This window comes from Sphaerodactylus townsendi, linkage group LG11 (assembly GCF_021028975.2).
Source record: "Sphaerodactylus townsendi isolate TG3544 linkage group LG11, MPM_Stown_v2.3, whole genome shotgun sequence".
NCBI classification, from domain to species: Eukaryota; Metazoa; Chordata; class Lepidosauria; order Squamata; family Sphaerodactylidae; genus Sphaerodactylus; species Sphaerodactylus townsendi.
This window is the reverse complement of record NC_059435.1, coordinates 78,848,394-78,868,320: the sequence shown is the minus strand read 5'-3', so window position 1 is coordinate 78,868,320 and position 19,927 is coordinate 78,848,394. Positions and strand designations below refer to the sequence as shown.

Genomic DNA, 19,927 nt, shown 5'->3' with positions numbered 1-19,927 from the left:
CAAACCTTTGGCACTCCAGATGTTGTGGACTACAATTCCCACCAGCCCCTGCCAGCATGGCCAATTGGGAATTGTAGTCCATAACATCTAGAGTGCCAAAGGTTCGCCACCACTGTGCTAGAGCAATTGCTGATACTCTGCAAGGAAGTGTCCGCCGGGCAGGTTTCCCAGCCGTTTCCCTGCACTAGTCGACCACAGCGGCATTTCCCCCACCCCACTGGCAATTGAGCCTTTGTTCCGTTTTTTAAAAAATTAGCAGCCTTATATTGTTATATATTGATATACCACTATACCAAAACGTGCAGCAGATTCTGTGGATTCCCAGCTTTCATTTTTTAAAAAAAGAACGTTTTGGCTCCTTCTCTTGTCTTTCCTATTATATCTCTACAACAAAAGGGATATAGAGACTTACTTTTTTTTTACACAGAATTCACAGAAGCTGCTACACTTATTGGTATCTTGGCATACCAATATAACAATATAAGGCTGATAGACAGTGCTGTATAGTAGCTACATGGTCAGACTAGTCTCTGGAAGACCCAGGTTTAAATCTCCCCTCCGCTGTGGAAACTCACTGAATGACACTCAGCCAAACCTACCTCCCAGTGTGGTTGTGTGGATAAAACAGAAGAAATGAGAACAGTGTAAACGGCCCTGGGTCCCTCTTGGGGAGAAAGATGGAGAGTGAGATAAATGAAAATAACAATACGAAATGGCAAATTTAAAAAAAAGTAAGGATGGGGAAGGGAGGTGAAATGGTTGCAGTGGAGAAAATGGCTGCTATCCTGGTGGGGAAAATCAGACTTTCTCGCCTACACGGCAGCTACAGACTCTGCTTTCTTAGGAAACCTTGAGAGGTACTTGAATGCATCGCGTGAGGAGGAGGCAGAAAGGGGGGAGTCGGTGCTTAGCTCTTGTGGCCTTTTATTTTATTTTAATACCCCCACCCCACCCCCGTTACGGCTTGGGGTGGTTTTTTATACGCCCAGGGTAATGCTGACTGATCACCACTCTGGGGTCAGGAAGGAAATGGCCCAGGGATCCCGGAGCCTTTTCGCCTTCCTCTGGGCACTGAACCAAGGCCACGGGGGGAGTGGTGGGAGGAGGCGGTTGTAAATGTCCTGTGATGTGCAGGGGGCTACGGAAGTTGGACTAGATGACCCTTGAGGTCCCTCCCAGCTTTGTGCTTCTATGATGTTGTAGAGAAGCAGGAAAAAACTGTTCCCCAACATAATCCAGCCTGGCACAGAAAACATGCCTGGAAATAGCCCCAGTCTCTGGCTCTGTTGTCTGAGCCCAATGAGAAGGTCCCCGGGGGCCTCCGCTGCTCATTCACTTGGAGGACTGATCTACGCCATCCAGAGGGCCCACGCCAGAGGCTGCAGCCCACCCATCCGCCCCGTCTGCTCCCTCCATCACACCCCTCTTGCCATGCCCAGGACGGGCCCCTCCCCTGAGCCGAGCAGGGAGCCTGCGGTAGCTCCTCCGGCTGCTCTCTAGTCCCGTCGCGGCCTGGTGTGCTGGCCCCACCTCCAACACCCAGCAAAGCATGGCTCCAGCCGGCAGAGCCCCACCCGGCCCCCCAGCCCTGCACGTAGACCCCAGGCCTGACCTGGTAATCCAGCATCAGCAGGAGTGTACAGCGCACACTGACGTCCCCCGGCCTCTTCACCTGGAAGCCGTCCGTCTCCTGGGTGGTGGGAGTTCGGTGCCACTGCCAGAGACAAGCAAAGGGGACAGCTGAGTACTGGGCCAGCTCAAGCCAAGGGCATTTGGGCAACAGGTTCAGAGGGCTCCACTGATTCTACGGGCCAGGTAGCCATCTGCCCAAGGCCCGAGCACGCAAAGTGCCCACTCTGAAAAGGACCCTGGGCCAAGCCATATAGGGTGTCAAAGGTCAAGCCCAGCCCTGAACCGAGCTGAGGGACAGAGGGCAGCAACGGTGGTTCTCCTGGAGAGCCATGATACATTCTCTTCGGCTCACACCAGAGAGAAACCAGACAAAGACGTTACCGGACCGTCTTCCAAAGGAGTCCCACATGCGGCCCCCGATGGCCAGGAGAGCTGCAGGCCCCTCTCACTTCTCAAGGCTGGCTGCAGCCAGTGCTCCAAAGGCTGGGTCTTCCCTGCCCCCAGGCCAAGGGAGCACGACCCCTTCTTGAAGAGGAGGACTCCTCCTCAGCCCTTCAGCCCAGTTTGGTTGGCACCAAGCTGCAGTTGAGCGGTTCCGATCCAAGTTCTCCACCAGCTCCAAACACTGGTTCAGGGCATCCGCTGACCCAAGTGAGTCTGTTTTAAAGAGCCGGTTCTCACAGATGGCCCCGCCCTCAGAATCCTCAGAGCTCTCCCCCCCACCCAGAAACTCATGGGGCTGTTCAATAGTGAGGGGGGCAGACTTGAGCTTAGGGACAGCTCACAAGCACAGACTCGGGGGACTCGAGTGCACGATCTCTGACGAGCCAGTTCAGAGCAGCAGTGCCATCCGAACACGAGCCCCCCCGGCCACAACAGCGCCATCGCCAATGGTGCCCAGAGTCCCTGGGAGGTGCAGATGGATCACCCTTCTTTTTGCATGTGTCCTGGCGAAGGTCATCTGCCAGAGAAACTGAGGCAGTTTATGGGCAGATGAGGCCAGTAAACCAGAGGGGCGTGGGTCTAGACAACCCCTGGAAAGATGCCACGCAGAGTGTGTGGGGGGGCCAGCCTATTGTCACTGTACCAAGTCAGCCCCCCAGGTGAGCTGTGGAGGGGGGGGGTAATGACAATCAGAGCCACACACTCCCACAGAAGGGGGCTGGGGAGGACAGGGGCTTCTTGCCCACACAGTGTTGTGTGTGCGCCACTGACCTCCACCAAGTGATTGTCGGGCCCGTAGAGATCCTTGTCCAGCTCGATGACCAAACTCTTGAAGAAGGAGGAGAATTTTCGTTTCTGCTTACTGAGCTATGGAGTCAAAAGGGAGAAACATCAACATCCGGCAGAAAACCTCTTGCAGGAAACTGGGCAGTGGGGCGTGATGGTCCTTGGAGACACAGTTCCTGGTGTGGCAGACTGAGAGACAGAAGGGGGCCCAACTCCATGGGCCCAGTTTCGGACTATAACCTTCCTGGCCTGCACAGCTTCCCCTCCTCCCCCAAATGAATCTATCTGCCAGCATCACCCATCTGTTGGCACTCCCTTCCCATGGCCCCAAACTGCCACCTGCCCCTCAGGTACATTCAGACCCGCAGGGTCGAGCTCTGTGTGCACAGCCCCTGCGCGGCCTGCCTCAGGGAGGACCCTTGCCTCTTCCATCCGCACCTGCCAAGATCACTCCCCCCCCCCCCCCCACCTTCGCACTCCTGGGCCTGGCAGTTTCCCACAGGAGCACACCAGGTCTGCTGTTCTGCCCAGACCGGGAGGGGGGGGGGGGCTCGGTCCTTCCATCCAGCCCAGCCCAGCCCAGCCCAGCCCAGCCGGAAGCGAGAGCGCCCCTTGCCCGTACGTCGTCTAGGAGCTTGCCCTCCACCCGCAACTCCCAGGAGGCGATGCTGCCGTCAGAGTCATCTGCATCCGATTTGGCCGGGTTGAACGTGTTGGAAATGTAGAGGCGCAGCTTGCGTTTTTGCTGTTGGGGAAAGGACAAAAGTCAGCAGACGTGGCGGGGGGGCGGGGGGGGCGGGGGGCCAAGGACGTTCCATGGCAGACAACCCCACAGGCATTAAGCAGTGGTCACCAGTTTGACACCTTATCAAGGGGCAATTTCCACGGTGACACCAAGCACGTCCCTTGTTCTTTTTGTGTAGGGGGGGGGAGGGAGACCGCCATGAGCCACAACAGCTGTGAATGTCACAAGCTGCCCTGCTGGCCAATCCCTACCTCAACAGGAGTCCCTTCAGGAGGGCGGGGAGGGGGACGGGAGCCCTGAAGACCAGGGTGGCGACAAGCAGCAAAGGGAAGGGAGCTGGCCAGGCACAGCCCTGGGAAAAGCCGGAGTTAAACACCTGGAGCAGGAGAGCAGGAGCCCCCCCCCCCCCCCCGCCCGCTGACCACCAGCCAGAACTCGGGCAGGGAGCATCCCTGGCTACTGCCAGGGATTTCAGGGGAAAGAGCCACCCGTGGCTTCTAGGCGGAACATGAGCAGGGAGCATCTCCTGACACGACAGCCGAGGGCCGCCCTGGCCCACCCGCTGGAGAACGAGAGCAGGGAGCGGCTTCGGACTCCGCCCTGCCCATTCAGCCCCCCCTGGGCCAGATCCCTGGGCCGGATCGGAAGTTCAGCGGCCCACTGGCTTTGCACAAAGGCTCTGCACGCTTTTGCTACCGGGTGAGGCTGTCCCGGGTCTGCATTCATGGCTGGCAGCCTGGTGGGGGGGTGGGGGGTGGGGGTCCCCAGCAGTACTCAATTGTTTTTGCTGCCTGGTGTGGCAGTTTTACTCTTTCCCAATGGGTAGAGCCCAGAAGGCTCCCGTTGCTCCCGGCAGTGTCTGCAGCTCCACGCAGCCTCCCATTCCACTTCCACGTGAAGCCTCGTGTCCGTTCCAGGGTGTGGAGGGGGAGCTAGCTCCTGAGCCTCCAGGGGGTGGTTGTGGCAAGGGGGTGGCCCACCGACTCCAGAGAGATCTGGCGTGGCCACAGACAAGCGGGGGGTGGCGGTGCAGTCTCTACGTGGCTGCCTCTGGCCACGGGGCACCTGGCAGGCCGCTGCCTGGAAACCCAGGCTCTGGGAAACGGTCAGTGGCTGCCGCATGAAGTACAGCCGGCTGATCCGCTTTCAGCAACGTTTAGTCAACCACGTAACAGACTAGAAATGTCTCTCTGTAAATACGTGAATAAATTAATAATCTTTTTATTCCATAAAACTTTCTTTTATTTTGAGTGCTGTAAGTCTGATCTCTGGAAAGACCCCAGGCCTCGTCAGCCTCGCTATCTGCAGTGTGGCAGCAGGAGGGCAGTGGGGAAGCCCCCCACCCTGGGGGCCCAGCACCAAGGAGTGGCTGAGCAGCGACAGACTCCCCCCCCCCCATGCCCACCTTTCCCCCTCGCTTAGAGCAGCCTGCAGCAACTGAGCAAAGCCTCGTTTAAATGGCCGTGCTGGACCTGCCCCTCCCTCCCTCCCGCCTGGCCGGAGACGCTCCCTGGATCACTGGTGGCCGCAGAGATCACCCAGCTTGTTTTTGGTACCACTGGGGTGGGCTGCGGGGGAGGGGGGCAAGGGAAGCTGAGGTGGCTGTGGGGATTTCTCATCATGACTCGCTGCTGGCGGGGCAGCACCAACCTTCATGGGTCTCTTCAGGGCCTCCTGGATGTCCACTCGCTTCCGCATGATGGTCTGATCCAGTTTACGCTCGAAGGCCAAGAGGTCCATGTATGCCTGGGACTCAGGGACCAGCTCTCGGATCTGGGGAGAAAGCAAAACGTTGCACTAACGGCCACAGTGGTTAAGAGTGGCGGGCTCTCATCTGGAGAACTGGGTTGGTTTTCCTCGCTCCTCCAGAAGACGGCTGGGGAGTGATTCTGGGCTAGTCGAGGGTCTCTCTGAATTCTCTCAGCCTCACCTACCTCATAAGGTGCCCAATGTGGGGGGGGGGGGAGGAGGAAGATGATTGTAAGCCACTCTGAAACTCCTTTCGGTCGAGAACAGTGGGGTATAAAACCCTCCTCCTCCTCTGGTTCTTCTGCGGTGCCTGGCAACCAACCCTCTGATGCCCTTCCCTCCGTTTCCTGAACATTCCCTTTTTCTTACTTAGCTCATTATAGAGTCCTTTGTCCGTCCACACTTTGATCCCCCAACCCTATTTCCTTCTTGTTGAACATAAGAACATAAGAACATAAGAACAAGCCAGCTGGATCAGACCAAAGTCCATCTAGTCCAGCTCTCTGCTACTTGCAGTGGCCCACCAGGTGCCTTTGGGAGCTCACATGTAGGGTTGGAACCTGTTGGAACAGTGATAGCTTGAGCAGAGCTCTTCTTTTCAGGACAGCCCACCCTTCATTTCCTCCTTTCCCTCCCAGCAGTCTTGCCCATGGAATGACTCTCATCATGCCTCTGAGTTCATTAAAGTCTGCCCTACTAAGGGTTAACAGGCACGTCTGGCTATGAGCCTCCTTGGTCCTCCACTGCAAAAAAAAAAGATCTAGGTGGGCCTGGTCACTTCCCCTGAGGACCCCCACCCTCTTCCCCCCATCGACCAGGTCTGGCCTGCTGTTTAATGTTGGTCTGATGCAGCAGAAGGCAGCTTCACGTATTCCCTCGCAAGACCAAAACAAAGTCCACTTAAACCTCACTGGGCATATTACACTCTGTCAAAGTCAGACAGAAATCCTTGCCTGATACAGCAGACCTGCCAAGTCTGTCCCCTCAAAAGCAAAAACACACCTTCCTGCCCTCAGAAAGTGAGAAAGACACAAGTTACATTAATGCCATAAAAATCCCCATGTTTTTGCAAATTCATTCTGTCTTTGCTAAGGGCTGCTTCCTCCCTTCGGCAGGGGGCTCTGGCTCACACAAAAAGACATACATAAACATCAAAACATGAACCCAACCGAAGTACAACAAGAACAGCAAACATACTAAAGACTAGAGTGAAACAAAATACAATAGAAAGACATGCAGGTTAAAACCGCAACACAATGTGGCCAGGTAACACTATATACAGGAAAACCAGTCCTTTAAAGTAGTAGCATCCTGTATCAACAAAAGAAGTGGTAGCGAAACGGCAAAATAGCAAACCAAGGTATGCTATATCTTGTTCTGTCAATCCCTGATGTTACAGCATCTGGCAGGCTCTTCACCTGTCTGTTGCAACGTTTTGCGGAATGCTGAGCCCACGTTGTCAGCTCTTCCCAAACTTTTCAAATTGCTCCCAATATTTCTGGAGATTTGGGTTTCTGAATAAATATTCTCTAGTCTCTCCCAGGCTAACTTGACTGTGGCGATATTCTAGCGCTCATGCAAGAAGATGCCACAATAGACGGGCAACACTTTCTTTTGTTATTTTGTCCATGGCTGACCTTCACGCCTTTCTGGGGTTTATTAATGCCTTTTGAGGGATGTGCAACTCTCTTGTTAGTATGGAAATTATTGTACCATCAAAGTGACAGACTGGAGACTACAATGGCAGTCTGGCAAGTGCAGGAGGGCGCCATGAAAATGCATGCAGCAGACACACCGAGGCAAGCCAGCATTGGGGCAGAGTGCTGAGGGGGTGATGGTATCACACTCACATAAGTGCAAGGGGTTGCACAGTGGAACAAGGGGCAATCCTCTGCCCAATGTTATTTCATATCTATAGGTGCCCTCTTGCTGAATTGTTCTGGATTTCGGGCTGGCATGGCACCAGTACACTGATGACACCCAACTGTATCTGCCAAATATCGCCCCAGATAATTCGGTCAGGTGCTTGGAAGCTGTTGTTAAATGGCTGCAACACAGCCAGCTGAGCCTGTGCAATTAACACCAACACCCACCGTCCAAAGTCTTGGAGTGATTCCGGATGCCTCCCTGTCTATGGCGGCCCAGGTCCCAAATATAGCCCGTCTGGCATTTGCCACCTTTGCTAAGAAAGGCTGAAGGCCCCTATCTGTCCCTGCCTGACCTAGCCACGGTGAGCCATGCAGCGGTCACCTCCAGGCTAGACTACTGCAACTCACTCTACACAGGGCTGCCCTTGAGGCTTCAGTAGTTCCAGCTGGTGCAAAGTGTGGCAGCATGAGTAATGACTGGAGCACCCTGGCGGGCGCACATCCAACCAATCCAGCTCTGCTGGCTGCATTGGCTCCAGACGGGGGCTGAATCAGAGTCAAAGTGTCGGGACCAACCTTCAAAGCCCTCAACAATCTGGGGCCTTCCTGTCGGCGAGACTGCCTCTCCAAATAACTCTCCCCAAAGAGCTGTGCGCTCAGCAAACAACAACTTACTGTTGATCTCTGACCCAAAAGGGACCTGGCCGGCCTCATCTAGGGCCAGGCCTTCTCAGCCCTGGCCCCAGCCTGGTGGAATGCTCTGCCACATGAGGTCTGGTACAATTCTGCAGGGCCTGGAAGACAGAGCTCTCTGGACAGGATGTGGATGGAAAGCAAAGCGCAGGGATTGAAAATAAACGGGCCCATATTAAATGCCACATCTGTGAGATGGACTCCTTTGGAAGACAATGGGCAGTTCTGGGAAAAGTACTGAAGGGGCAGCCCTTGAAGACAGACTGAAGAGTCTTGGAATGTTCAATTTGGAAAGGAGACGGCTTAAGGGGGACATAATAGAGAATTACAAAACTGTGCATGGGGTAGAGAGAGGGGGCACATACAGAACCTCCTCCTCCTCCCCCATAGAACTCTATGGCGCTAGAACTCTATGGGCTGTTGATTCAAGAAGGGCAAAAGGCAAATTGTGGAATTTATTGCCAAATAATGGGAAGCTGATCACAAGCACAGACCAGACAGAAGAAACAGTAGGGAGGGGAAACTTCCCAGTCTGAAGGCTACAGGTGAAAACATCTTCCTCTTCCTCAGTGGAAGGAACTTCAACAGTGGGATGCATGACCTCAGAGTGTGGTGGAATCTCCTTCTTTGGAGGTTTTTAAAGAGAGGTTGGATGGCCATCTGTCAGGAGTGCTTTGATTGTGTGTTCTTGCATTGCAGGGGGTTGGACTTGATGGCCCTTTGGGGTCTCTTCCAACTCTATGATTCTATGATTCCTTGCCTCCAGACTGATGCAGCTCGTGGGATAAGATATCCACATTTGCTTCACTCTGTGATTATTTCTTGTATTATTTCTTCCCCTTCTCTGCTTTTTTTTCTGTCTTTCAGAGCAACTAGAATTTCTAGTGGAGTCATGGTTAAAGTGTCACAATAAGATCAGGGAGACCCCAGCACCCCCCCCCCCCCAGCTCTGACGTCCGGGAGCTCCCTGCCGTCTGCAAAGGCAAGCCACAGAGCAGCCAAGCTCATGGGGCTGTGAAAAACCACAACAGAAATCAGCTGGGGTTGTGGAAACTAAGGAGGCTTATTTTCACATGCGCTTTCATGAGTCAGGCCGCACTTCTGGAGATGCAGAGACACACGACTTCTGTTCTTCTTCACAGGGCTATCCCTACAGAGATCCCTGACAGGTGGGCTAACCTGAGGGGGAGACCTGCACTTAGCTCCCCCTCCTTTCTCCATGTCTTTGCACCCCCTGTTTTGCAGGCCCCAGTCTGCATGTTTCTGTTCTTATTTATTTCACGCCTTTCCATGCTGTTCTCGCTCAACCTATCTAGATGGTCCAAGGGTCCTCTGAAGAGATAAAGACTGATGAACCAGCTGACCGGTGACGGTGCAGCCACCCCATTCCTCAGTTCCCTCAGCATTACCCTCGCTCTGCTCGCAGGGCCCCAAAACTGCCCCTTTGCTGCTGGCCCACCCCTGACCGAAGCCTGCTGGCTGGGGGCACGGCATTTTCCCCCCTGTTCCACCACTGCTAGCAATTTTAGGTGCCAAAGAAAGAAAAAGCTGAGAGTGCGGTTCTGACCCACTGGAGCCAGGAAGCTTTGAAAGTGGGGGGAATTGCCCCAAATGTCAGAGCCCTCCCAAGACTGAGGTGGAGTCCAGGGAAAGAAGGTGGGGCAGGGGGGAGGTGAAGACAATCTTCAGGTTCAAGGAGGCTGCCAAAGACAAGATGGTCAGCAGCCAATGAAACTCCCACAAACAACGGCCAGTCACGTGACACACAGTCCACACACCCACAAGAGAGGGGCAGGCACCGCTTGTAGGAGCAGCTCCCTCTCCAAGCCAGCTCCAAACAGAGGCACGCTCAGCCCCAGGGACGCCAGGGATGGATGCCAGAGCTGCCGAAGGCAGGAAGCCCCACTCAGGATTCTCTCTGGAGCTGGACCGTACCAAAGGAGCCAGCGGAAATGGGCGGGCTGACTTGCCCGGGGGCCACAAGCACAAGCAGCCAGTGGCAGCAGAGGCCCTCCTGTGCCCGGTGTTCAGCCACACACGAAAGAGGGCGGGGGCACCATCCCTGAACTCACCCCCCACCCGCTGCCAAGGCCTCCGCAGCCCCCCATAGCAGCAGCAGCCAGGTTTCGCACGCTGGTTCAAAGCAGAGAGCAGAGCCTCCCTCATCACACAAGGAAAGCCAAACAGAAAACAACGGCAAGCCACTCACCCTCTGAGGGAGGATCTTGTCAGCCATTTTTCTCCTCTTGGCACTGTATAGTTTTTGGAGAAAAAGCACAGGTTACCATGGTGACAGATGGAGGCCAACAAGGTCAGCTGCTCAGTCATCCTGGCCCCGCCAGGCCCTCCTCACCCCACGGCGGGGGCCACCAAAGTCCACTCCAGGCCCTCAAACCCAAGCCCTAAAGGTAAATCAGTGCCCACACACCTGAGACCCACAGCAAGATGCCCCCGGAGCCCAGCCTGTTCCTGGTGCCAGACATGCCCACAGCCCCACGGCCCACGGTCAGCTGGGAGACCGGCCTGGCTCTGGCAGCTGCTTCTGAATGGACCCACAGCCCTGGGCATTTTCTGTGATGACCAAAGAGAAGGTGGTGGGCCAGAGGGAGCAGGAGCTCGGTGGGCGGCCGCTCTCTTCTCACTGGTCTGGTGCAGCTGACTGCCCTTGAGCAGGTAGAGGGGCTGCCTTCCTCAAGCACTCCAGTCCCTTCTGCACCCCTTTCTCTGTGATCATACTGCTTAGCTGTGCTTTCTATTCCAGGGCATCCAGGGCGACAAACACTGCACTAGCTTACCATAAGCAACATAAAACATCAATAAAGACAATTTTAAAGCAGACATTTGAAAATCTGAACCAGAAGAATCAGCAAACAGATCCAGCAGCAAGCCACGTTTACTAACTGGCAAAAGCATTCCAAAACAGGAATGCCTCTACGGCTGGGCCACATTCGGGGGGAATTTCCGGCAGCCTCACTACAAGATGCTTTGCTTCCAGGTCCAGCCCCTCATTCTACAATGCAGAGTGGAAGAGGACCCATGAAATGGTAGGATCACTATGTGGAAAAGATGGCAAAATTCTAACAGAGGATGGCAAAATTCTAACAGAACTACTCGGACCTTCTTTGCCTTGGTCTTCTCTCAAAAGGAAAGCAGTGCTCAACCAGGGGGGAATGGAGCAGACGATGCAGTAGGGGAAATCCAGCACAAAACAAAGAGGTGGCACTGGAATACCTGCCAACTCTAAATGAATTCAAATCTCCAGGGCCTGATGACCTGCATCCCAGGGTATTAAAAGAACTGGCAGAAGTAATCTCAGAACCACTGGCAATAATCTTCAAGAATTCCTGGAGAACAGGAAAAGTTCCAGCAGACTGGAAGAAAGCAAATGTTGTCCCCATCTTCAAAAAGTGAAAAAGAAGAAGTCCCAAACAATGACTACCCCTGGGGTGCTGTGTGGTTTCCGGGCTGCATGGCCGTGTTCTAGTAGCATTTTCTCCTGATGCTTCGCCTGCATCTGTGGCTGGCATCTTCAGAGGATCTGAAGAGAAAATGCTACTAGAACACGGCCACACAACCCGGAAACCACACAACACCCAAGTGATTCTGGACGTGAAAGTCTTGGAAAATACAATTACTACCATATCAGCCTGACATTAATACCAGGAAATTTTTTAGAGCAGATCATTAAACATCTGTAAGTATGTAGAATGTCATGATCACTAAAAGTCAACATGGGTTTCTCAAAAACTAGTCACACCATACTAATCTTATCTTCTTCTTCTTCTTTGATAGAGTGGCAGGCTTGGTAGATGAAGGGAATGTTGTGGATATAGAATATCTTAATTTCAGTGAGGCCGTTAACAAGATCCCCCATAATAGTCTTGCAAAAAAGCTAGTAAAATGTGGGCTACACAATGCTGCTGTTAGGTGGATTTGTATTTGGTTGATGAACCAAACTCAAAGAGTGTTCATTAATGGCTCCTCTTCATCGTGGAGAGAAGCAACTAGTGGGATGCCACAGGATTCAATAGTTTTGTAAATTATTTGGATAATGAAATAGAGACATGCTAATCAAATTGGCAGATGACACCAAATTAAGAGGGGTAGCTAATACCCCAGAGGACAGGCTCAGAATTCAACATGGCCTTGATAAGATTAGACAGCTGGGCCAAAATGGCCAAATGGATTTCAACAGGGAGGAATGCCCAGGTATTATACTTAAGCAGAAAAAAATGAAATGCACAGGTATAAGATGGATGACACCTGGCTTGACAATAGTGTTTGCCAAGGAGTTTGTCAGCCCCTTCGACTCTCCTACAGGAGAGAAAGGGGGGGGATATAAATCAAACTCTAAAATATTTAAACATGGCTATCATGTCACCCTTTAACCTTCTCTTCTCCAGACTAAACATAGGTTCCTAAGTCCCTCCTTGCAGGGCGTGGATTCCAGACCTTTTGACCACTTCGGTCACCCTCCTCTAAACCCATCCCAGCTTTCACTGTCCTTCTTGAGTTGTGTTGCCCAGAACTGGACACAGTATTCGGGGGAGGCCTGACCAATGCCGAACAGAATGATACTATTACATCTCTGGATGGGGACATTATACTCTTACTGATGCATCCCAGAAATTGCATTGGCTTTTTCTTCATTGTTATTTCCAGAATTTTCTGTATTTCTTTGAGTATTAGAAATTCTTTCTAATGTTTAGGTAGAATCTCTTTTCTCACAGTTTGAATCTGTGACGCCATGTGCCAATCCCTGGAGCAGCAGAAAACAAGTTTGTTTCCTCTTCAACATAACATCCCTCCAGAGCCCCCAGTTCTGGAAAGCTTGTCTTCCTGGCCAGGGAGACCCCCACCCCCCACCCCGCTTATTTCTCCAGCCCCCCTGCTCTTATCTGGGTGTGGGAATCCTGCCTTTGCTACATCTGACACTGCACTCATGAGGACCATGCCAGCCCCCAGACACAGCCAGGGCCCCTGTGGGAAGGGGGGGGATGCCGGGCCAACTCTTCCAGCAAGGGAGGGGAGCATCTCTGCCAGGCTCTGCTTCTCGTGCCCTCCTGGAGAGTGTCCGGGGCATGCAAGCCAGCTCAGTAGCCCAAGGGTCGGGCCAGGGGGAGTCCGGCTGCACTTGTCCAATGGGGCTTGGTTGATGCAAAATGCATCTTGATGAGCTCCTTCGGGGCCTTGTTTGGGAGTCACAACAAAAGACAGAACTTTCATGCCAGAAAATCCCGAAACATGAAACAGATGAGGCCGCCGCAGATGAAATGCTGAAGAGCAACTGCCCCCCCCCCCACATCCCACGGGAGGGGTGCCCTGCGCAGCCCAATGCAGGGCAGGAGGGAGAGGCCAGCCCCACCCCCACCCCCAGTTTCATGCTGCCAAGTTCAGCCTGCCCCCCTCCCCTCCCAACCCTGCACTCACCTCCTGGGCCGGCTCTGCGTGGCCTGAGTCGCCTGCTGCTGGGCCGCCTGCTGTTGGGGCTGCTGCGGGGCTGCCCTCTTGCGAGCCGGCTCCATCACTGCCGGGGGCATCCCAGGGCGCACGGAGGGGCTCCCTGCGTAGGGTGGGCCTGGGGGACCCATGGGAGCCCCCTGGTGGGGCATTCGAGCACCAGATGGCATCCCAGGGCGCTGTATGGAGGGAGGAGGGAGAGGGAAACATTAACCCCAGAGGGGACTGTTCCAAAGCAGCAGGCTCCCAAGAGCCAGCGGAAGCACCCACGCAGGCGCCCAGCCATGCAACGCGACGCAGCCACAGAGATTCTGGCCTGGAGCAAGGGGGGCCCAGGCTGGGTGGAGGCGCCGGGGAAATCCAGCAGGAGTCCCCCGACTGGCCCACAGCACAACCGTCTGGGCCCCCAAACTCAAACCTGGCAAAGGAAGAGACAGGTTGCCAGATCACACTCACACCCACACCCAGCTCTGAAAGGCCCAGAAAGAGCTGACGGTGAAACACAGGCTGCTGAAGCCTGCAGACTCAGACTGGAGCCCCTCTGCCTAGGACTGCACCGTGCCTCCTTTGGGGCAATGCTGCTCGGCACAACACTGTCTTTCCTCCATCCCTTCCCCACTTTGGGATAATCACCCCTTGCCCATTTCGGCGCATTTTCAGCAGCTGCTCCAGCCTAGGGGGAAGAGCTCTGGGATGGAGGCCTCTGGGATGCCAGGCAGCTCTTCAGGAAGATTTGGGGAAGAAATGGACACAGCTGGTGTCTCACGGGGCAATTTCAGAGGGCAGCCCCAGTTGAATGTGGTGTTCGGCAGACGGTCCCCGTGATATTGTTAGATATTGCTCTAAGCTGTTTTTGCCGACTGCCTTTCGGACTTGCCTTGAGCCAGTTTCCTTGGAGAAAAGTGGGTTTGTACATTAGTAAACAAAGAGATGAACAACGGAACACCACACTTTCCTAACCAAAAATACACTCAATGGAAGTCCTGTGAAACAATCAAGTTTTCACCCATTTCCTGAATGACATTAGTGAACAGGAGGAGGAGGAGGAAGAGGAAGAAGAGTTTTGGATTTCTATCCCCCCTTTCTCTCCTGCAGGAGACTCAAAGGGGCTGACAATCTCCTTGCCCTTCCCCCCTCACAACAAACACCTTGTGAGGTAGGTGGGGCTGAGAGAACTCAGAAGAACTGTGACTAGCCCAAGGTCACCCAGCTGGCGTGTGTGGGAGTGTACAGGCTAATCTGAATTCCCCAGATAAGCCTCCACAACTCAAGCGGCAGAGCAGGGAATCAAACTCGGATCCTCCAAATTAGAGTGCACCTGCTCTTAACCACTGCGCCACTTCTGCTCCATGGAACATACATGTTCCATGACTTTGGTATTGCCACCAAAGAACCCACCACCACCATCAAATAGGGAAGTTGCTTCAAAAGTGCCCTTACACCCCCCCCCCCCCCCCGCCCCCGGGGTTTGCTGCTGCTTGTTAATTTGGTTCCCTTAAGCAAGAGACTCTGATAAGCTGCCCGTCACATTCTGGACCAGCTGCACTTTCCAAATACATTTCAAAAGCATACAGCACATGGCAGAAATCAAATCAGAGAGTGACCAGAGAGTCCTTCTGGTTGAGTAAAAAAAGAGCCACTGGCCAGCCACGAGCACTCCCAGCCACTGTCACCCGCTGGGTCATCCAGAAGCTGCATGTGGCCCAGGAAGTGTCCAAAAGAGTCTTCCGAAGGAGTGCAGCCCCATCCCAAAAAGGCAGAACGGCCACTCTTTCATCAGCCACTCCCCAGACCAGCAAGGCCTCCGTCACATCAGGGTGAAGTGTCAGTGTGCTCACACTCACCACGTTCAAAATGCGGCTCAGAAGCTGAATCAACAGGCAGTGCAAACTCACGAGGTGCCGGCAGTTCTGCAAGCGTCCAGACTGCCTCTCCCAGTTGTTTGGGGGCCGTGGAAGCCCCCCGAGCGCAGCTGGAGAGCCGCCACTTTCCAGAGTGGCCCCCTGACTGCAGGGAGTCTGATGCAGGACACGGCCCATGGCCAGATGTGGGCATCACTCTGCGGGCTCGGCTTTGCCACGAGGCACGACACGCTCGGAAGCTGGCAAAGGGCAAGAGAGCACCAAATCACTGGCCACAGGGGCCCAGCTGCCCTTCACGCACGGACGCAGTGCCTCCGGTCCACCAAGGCCACAGGCCAAGCACACTGCTTACTGAATGACACCAAAGCACTTTGCTTCCTCTCACCCCCCAGCCTGCCCCTGTGACATTCCCAGCAACTCCTGGCTGCCCCCTGGATCACATCAAGGTCCTAGAACAGTGGTGGCGAACCTGTGGCACGGGTGCCAGAGGTGGCACTCAAGAGCCCTCTCTGTGGGCATGCGCAGAGAAATCACCACACACACACACACACACAAGCCTAGGCTGGCCTGGGCTGTTGGACTCGATTATTAGCATTAAACCTAAGACCCAGTTTTGGGGAGGCAGTGTAGAAAACCCTGTTAAGCACAGCTAAACCCCACTGATTTTCATGCGAAGAACTAAAGCATGATCCTTTACCTGGGAGTAAGATTGGTTGCTGGCAATGGGGCTTGCTTCTGAGTAAACCCTCCTAGGGTCATGATTCACCTGTTCGAAGAGTTGCACGGTTGCTTCAAAGCAAAGCCACTGACTACCACCAAGCTTACTCCTGAATAACAAACACCTCGGAACCAACCGTTTTTTCTAAACTAAAACCTCAGTATGCAGGTTAAACTGCCGTATTGGCACTTTGCGATAAATGTGGGTTTGGGGTTCCAATTTGGGCACTCGGTCTTGAAAAGGTTTGCTATCACTAGAGGCCTAGAAGCTAAAATGACTCAACTGAGACTGCTGGACTTCGAGAAGACAAGACCCCGTAGAGAAGACACCTGTGCTAAAAAGTCAAAGGCAGCAGTGGGGAAAGAGACAAGTCCAGCGTGAGACGGGCTGACTCCATCAAGGAGGCCACAGTCCTCAGTTGGCCAGGCCTGGGAAGGATATTTGGGAGGGTGCTGGCTCACAGGGTCCACATGAGTTGGAAGGGACTTGACAGCACTTCACATACACGTGCGCGCACACGCACACGCACACGGAGGAGGAGGCTCTGTCCTGGGGGTGATTTAACCCGCAAAGCAATCTGACTCTGCATAAAGCAGCTTTATGAGCTCCTGTGTTACCATTTTACAGGCAAGTCACTGAGGCCGCCAGGAAGACTCTCAGGGATTCCGCACGTCCTTCCCCTCGGGCAGCGGTTCAACGGCACCAAGTTGGCACCACACGTCAGCTGTGACTCACAGGCTACTTTAACTACAGTCCTGTGGCAAAGGGCAGCTTTGGGTGACCTCTCAGAACTTCCCAGCCAGTCCTGACACCAATTTTCGCCCCCCTGCACTGTCCACACACTTGCTTCTGAGAGAGAGTCAAGGTGCCCAGAGAAGCCATGTGGCACACAACAAATGTGGGAGAGGCAGCTTTCCCAGGTCAAACCCTGCAGCACTCAGGGTTTGGCCTGGGAACTAATGGGAAAGGCTTCCTTTTACACGCACACACACACCAGGGCGGGGGGGGGGGTGCTGGCCTGCGCCTTCTGGCTTTTCAGGATCTCCTTGCTGCCTGCCACGCTGACAAGGCCGTCTGCATCTTCTCCAGTCCAGCCCACGTGGGCCACGACTTCCCTTGTCCCATTCCCTTCTCCTGCCACAACACCAGAGGGCATTTCTGAGGGCTGTTTTCAACAGCAGTCAACAAACTGGAGTTGTGTAATAATGCTTTGTCTAGCGCTTTGTCAGTGGCTCCCACCCCAATAAGGATGCCCAGTTGCCACTGTGCTGAAAATTTTATTTTTACAAAAGGAAATATTTCAGTTATACAAAAGAGTCAAAACAGATGCTGTCTAATCCCACGCTGACTTTGTCACTCCACACCACTGCAAGTATGAGCTATTTTCTCAACAAACTGGTCTGCTTCTATGTTAACAACTTCTGCACTGGAACACTGAAGACATGAAAGCTACTTTCCAAACGCTCAAACTCCAGCCACTGACTCCAGGTGCTTCTTTTAACTTCCATCAGGAAGACACGTGCTTTTGTGCTACTATCAATAAACGCCCTTATTTGTTGCTACAACAATCTTTTAGGCATCAATGTAGCTAGAGGTTTTCCAGCAGCAAACAGTCCCCCACAAAATGACACAGACCAGTCAAGACTCCTTCCCTTGATCTCCAGGAAAAAGGCGGGGCCCCTGGCAGCCGCCCCAACGGCACAAGAGGGGAGATGGACTCCTGGGTGCCCCTGCTGTGGAGCAGATGTGACAAGAGAAGTCTCCTGGGGCCGCACAGCTTTGGGGACTCTGCTGGACGCAACACCCGTTGCCAGACAACACAGAAAACTTTTTGCTTCAAGATTCCTCTGCCCTTCCACTTTTTGTGGTTCTGACACTTCAGCTGTATTTCCCGACATTTAAACACATTTGATCAATTAAATTAAGTGTTTTCCTTTTAAAACACCATACGGTGCCTTGGGTGGTGTTGCTTTTTCTGAAAAGAGTTTCTACGCATTCCTCTCTGGAAGCAAAATCTTACTGGCGTCCACAGGCACTCGCAGCTTTGACCAGCAGGGCTGTCTTGGGCTACACAACGTGTGGAGTTGATTCCAGGTCTCTGCTTTTATGCCAGCTTGGTCATGCAGGGTCTCGAGAACTCCCAGGAGTCTCCTTGTGACTTGCTCCAAAGGCGAGCCACTGCACATTTCATGACAGGAAGGCTGCTAGCCCAGCTGTTTGGGCAAGGAGGCCAGCAGTGGTGGGATTCAAATAATTTAACACCTGGTTGTTTACAAGCACCATTTTAACAACCGGTTCTGCCGAAGGGGTGCGAACCTGCTGGATCCCACCACTGGAGACCAGCGGCAACAAGGCAAGTGGGCCCCAAAAGCCCACAGGCGCCTGGCTCCAGTGGCCAGCACCTGGCCCCCACCACAGAGAGGCTGGTCAGCCGGACAGGGGCAGCAGGAGACTCTTTCAAGGGCAAGCCAGGCAGAAGAAGAAGACAGACAAGGGGAGTTCACACTCACACATTCTCTGCACCCAACACCCAACACACACACCCCGCTCTGAAACTGCCTGCTGCCCCTTCCTGCAAATGACTCCATGGGATGTAAAAAAAGGCCTCTGGAAATTTTGAGGCCACGGTGGATGTGTGAGGAAAAACTGGAAATACAGAAATACAGGCAATACTGTAATAGTTACTTTCTTATCAAACCTGAATTTCTTTTAGTGATTTATCAACATAAAAAGCATCAGTTATCACTTAGCATACTATTGTTGTATTCTCAAGCATATTTTTGAAATTCATAAGTATAAATAAGAAAGATCACAAGTATGCCCAATACTTGAGAAACATCTATGGCGTCCTATCCTACCTTCTGGGAGCTTGGGGGGAAAGTACAAGTAGAAGGTGGAAAATAAATTCTGTATCAAACAAAAGAAAGTGCATTACTTGGACAGAGGCTCTCTTATAGAATCACAACATTATTTTCATTGAAAGCAAAAAAAATCTTTAAAAAGTTGTCAATGTCCCCAGTGTAATTCTTTTTAGTGTTACCCCACACTTTCCAGTGTTTTCACTGGAAAAACTGGGAATGTCCTCACATTTTTCTTGATGTACATTTTGAAATGTTCTGAACAACTAGGTTCAACTCAGAGAAAACATTTCCCCCACCCCGAGTTACCCCAAATTCCCCCAGTGACGAACTGGGAAAAGGTGTGAGGGCTGTATCATGCTACATATTTTGAGCATTTTATTCGTTCTGAAAGAAAATATTTCATAGGGTTTTTGTTCCCTCTCGCTCTCCTAATTTGTCCAGTTTCCCCCTGGGAAATAAGGGAAGGGGTCCTACACGTTCTGGGACCCCCTGCCTCTCTATTCTCATTCCCATACAGCCAAGCAAAGCTTCTCCTTTCTCCAAGCGGGGAAAGCCCACCTGCCCCTGAGCCCCTCGGCCCCTCCCCCAGCTGGCCAATTCCTTCCCAGGCTGCCCCTCCCCCCTGCACTTCAACTCCTTGAAGAAGCCCCCTCGCGTCAGGCATCCCCTTGGGGCTCAATACAGTGGTGGGGGAGGGGGGCAAAGTGAAAGGAAGAGGAAGAGGAAGAGAGAGCACCCATCAGGGTAGTGCTGGCCACCTGAAGACCCTGCAGAGCTAGAATTCCCCCCCCCCCCCCGCCTCAGCTGACGTCGGCACTACGGGTCATATTTAGCACAGCAGCCTGTTGCTGTCACTCTACAGGGGCCACTGGCTGCCTTTCCTGCAGACCAAGCGGCTGCTGCCCGCCCATCACCCCGCGCTGCCAGACGGAGCAGGGCCCAGCATACCAGGCGTGCCGACAGCTGCAGCTCTGCTCAGAGACCAAACTTCACAGCATCAACTAGAAAGTCCCCCGCCCCATCTGCCCCCGGAGAGAACGTGTCACGTGCCAGAACACGGACCCCGTCACAAAGAGGTACTCTGCAGGTGGGGATGAGAAAGCCATCCC

At 53.4% G+C, this 19,927-nt stretch overlaps 1 protein-coding gene across 4 annotated transcripts in view; it reads right to left on the bottom strand.

Annotated features, from left to right (window-relative positions):
- The window catches only part of SMARCD3 (SWI/SNF related, matrix associated, actin dependent regulator of chromatin, subfamily d, member 3), a 62,181-nt gene that overhangs the window by 17,423 nt on the left and 24,831 nt on the right, over positions 1 to 19,927 (bottom strand). For 3 of the 4 annotated variants that reach the window (XR_007245718.1, XM_048510346.1, XM_048510347.1), the window contains 6 exons: positions 13,348 to 13,556; positions 10,127 to 10,169; positions 5,258 to 5,380; positions 3,485 to 3,607; positions 2,848 to 2,943; positions 1,613 to 1,714 (listed from right to left, as the gene is read on the bottom strand). Coding sequence is in view for 3 of the 4 variants with exons in the window: in XM_048510346.1 (XP_048366303.1) it covers positions 1,613 to 1,714; positions 2,848 to 2,943; positions 3,485 to 3,607; positions 5,258 to 5,380; positions 10,127 to 10,169; positions 13,348 to 13,556 (696 nt within the window). In the remaining variant the exon portion in view is untranslated. Of the gene's footprint in view, positions 1 to 1,612; positions 1,715 to 2,847; positions 2,944 to 3,484; positions 3,608 to 5,257; positions 5,381 to 10,126; positions 10,170 to 13,347; positions 13,557 to 14,010; positions 14,269 to 19,927 lie in introns of all 4 variants that reach the window. The other variant, XM_048510345.1, reaches the window with a different exon arrangement.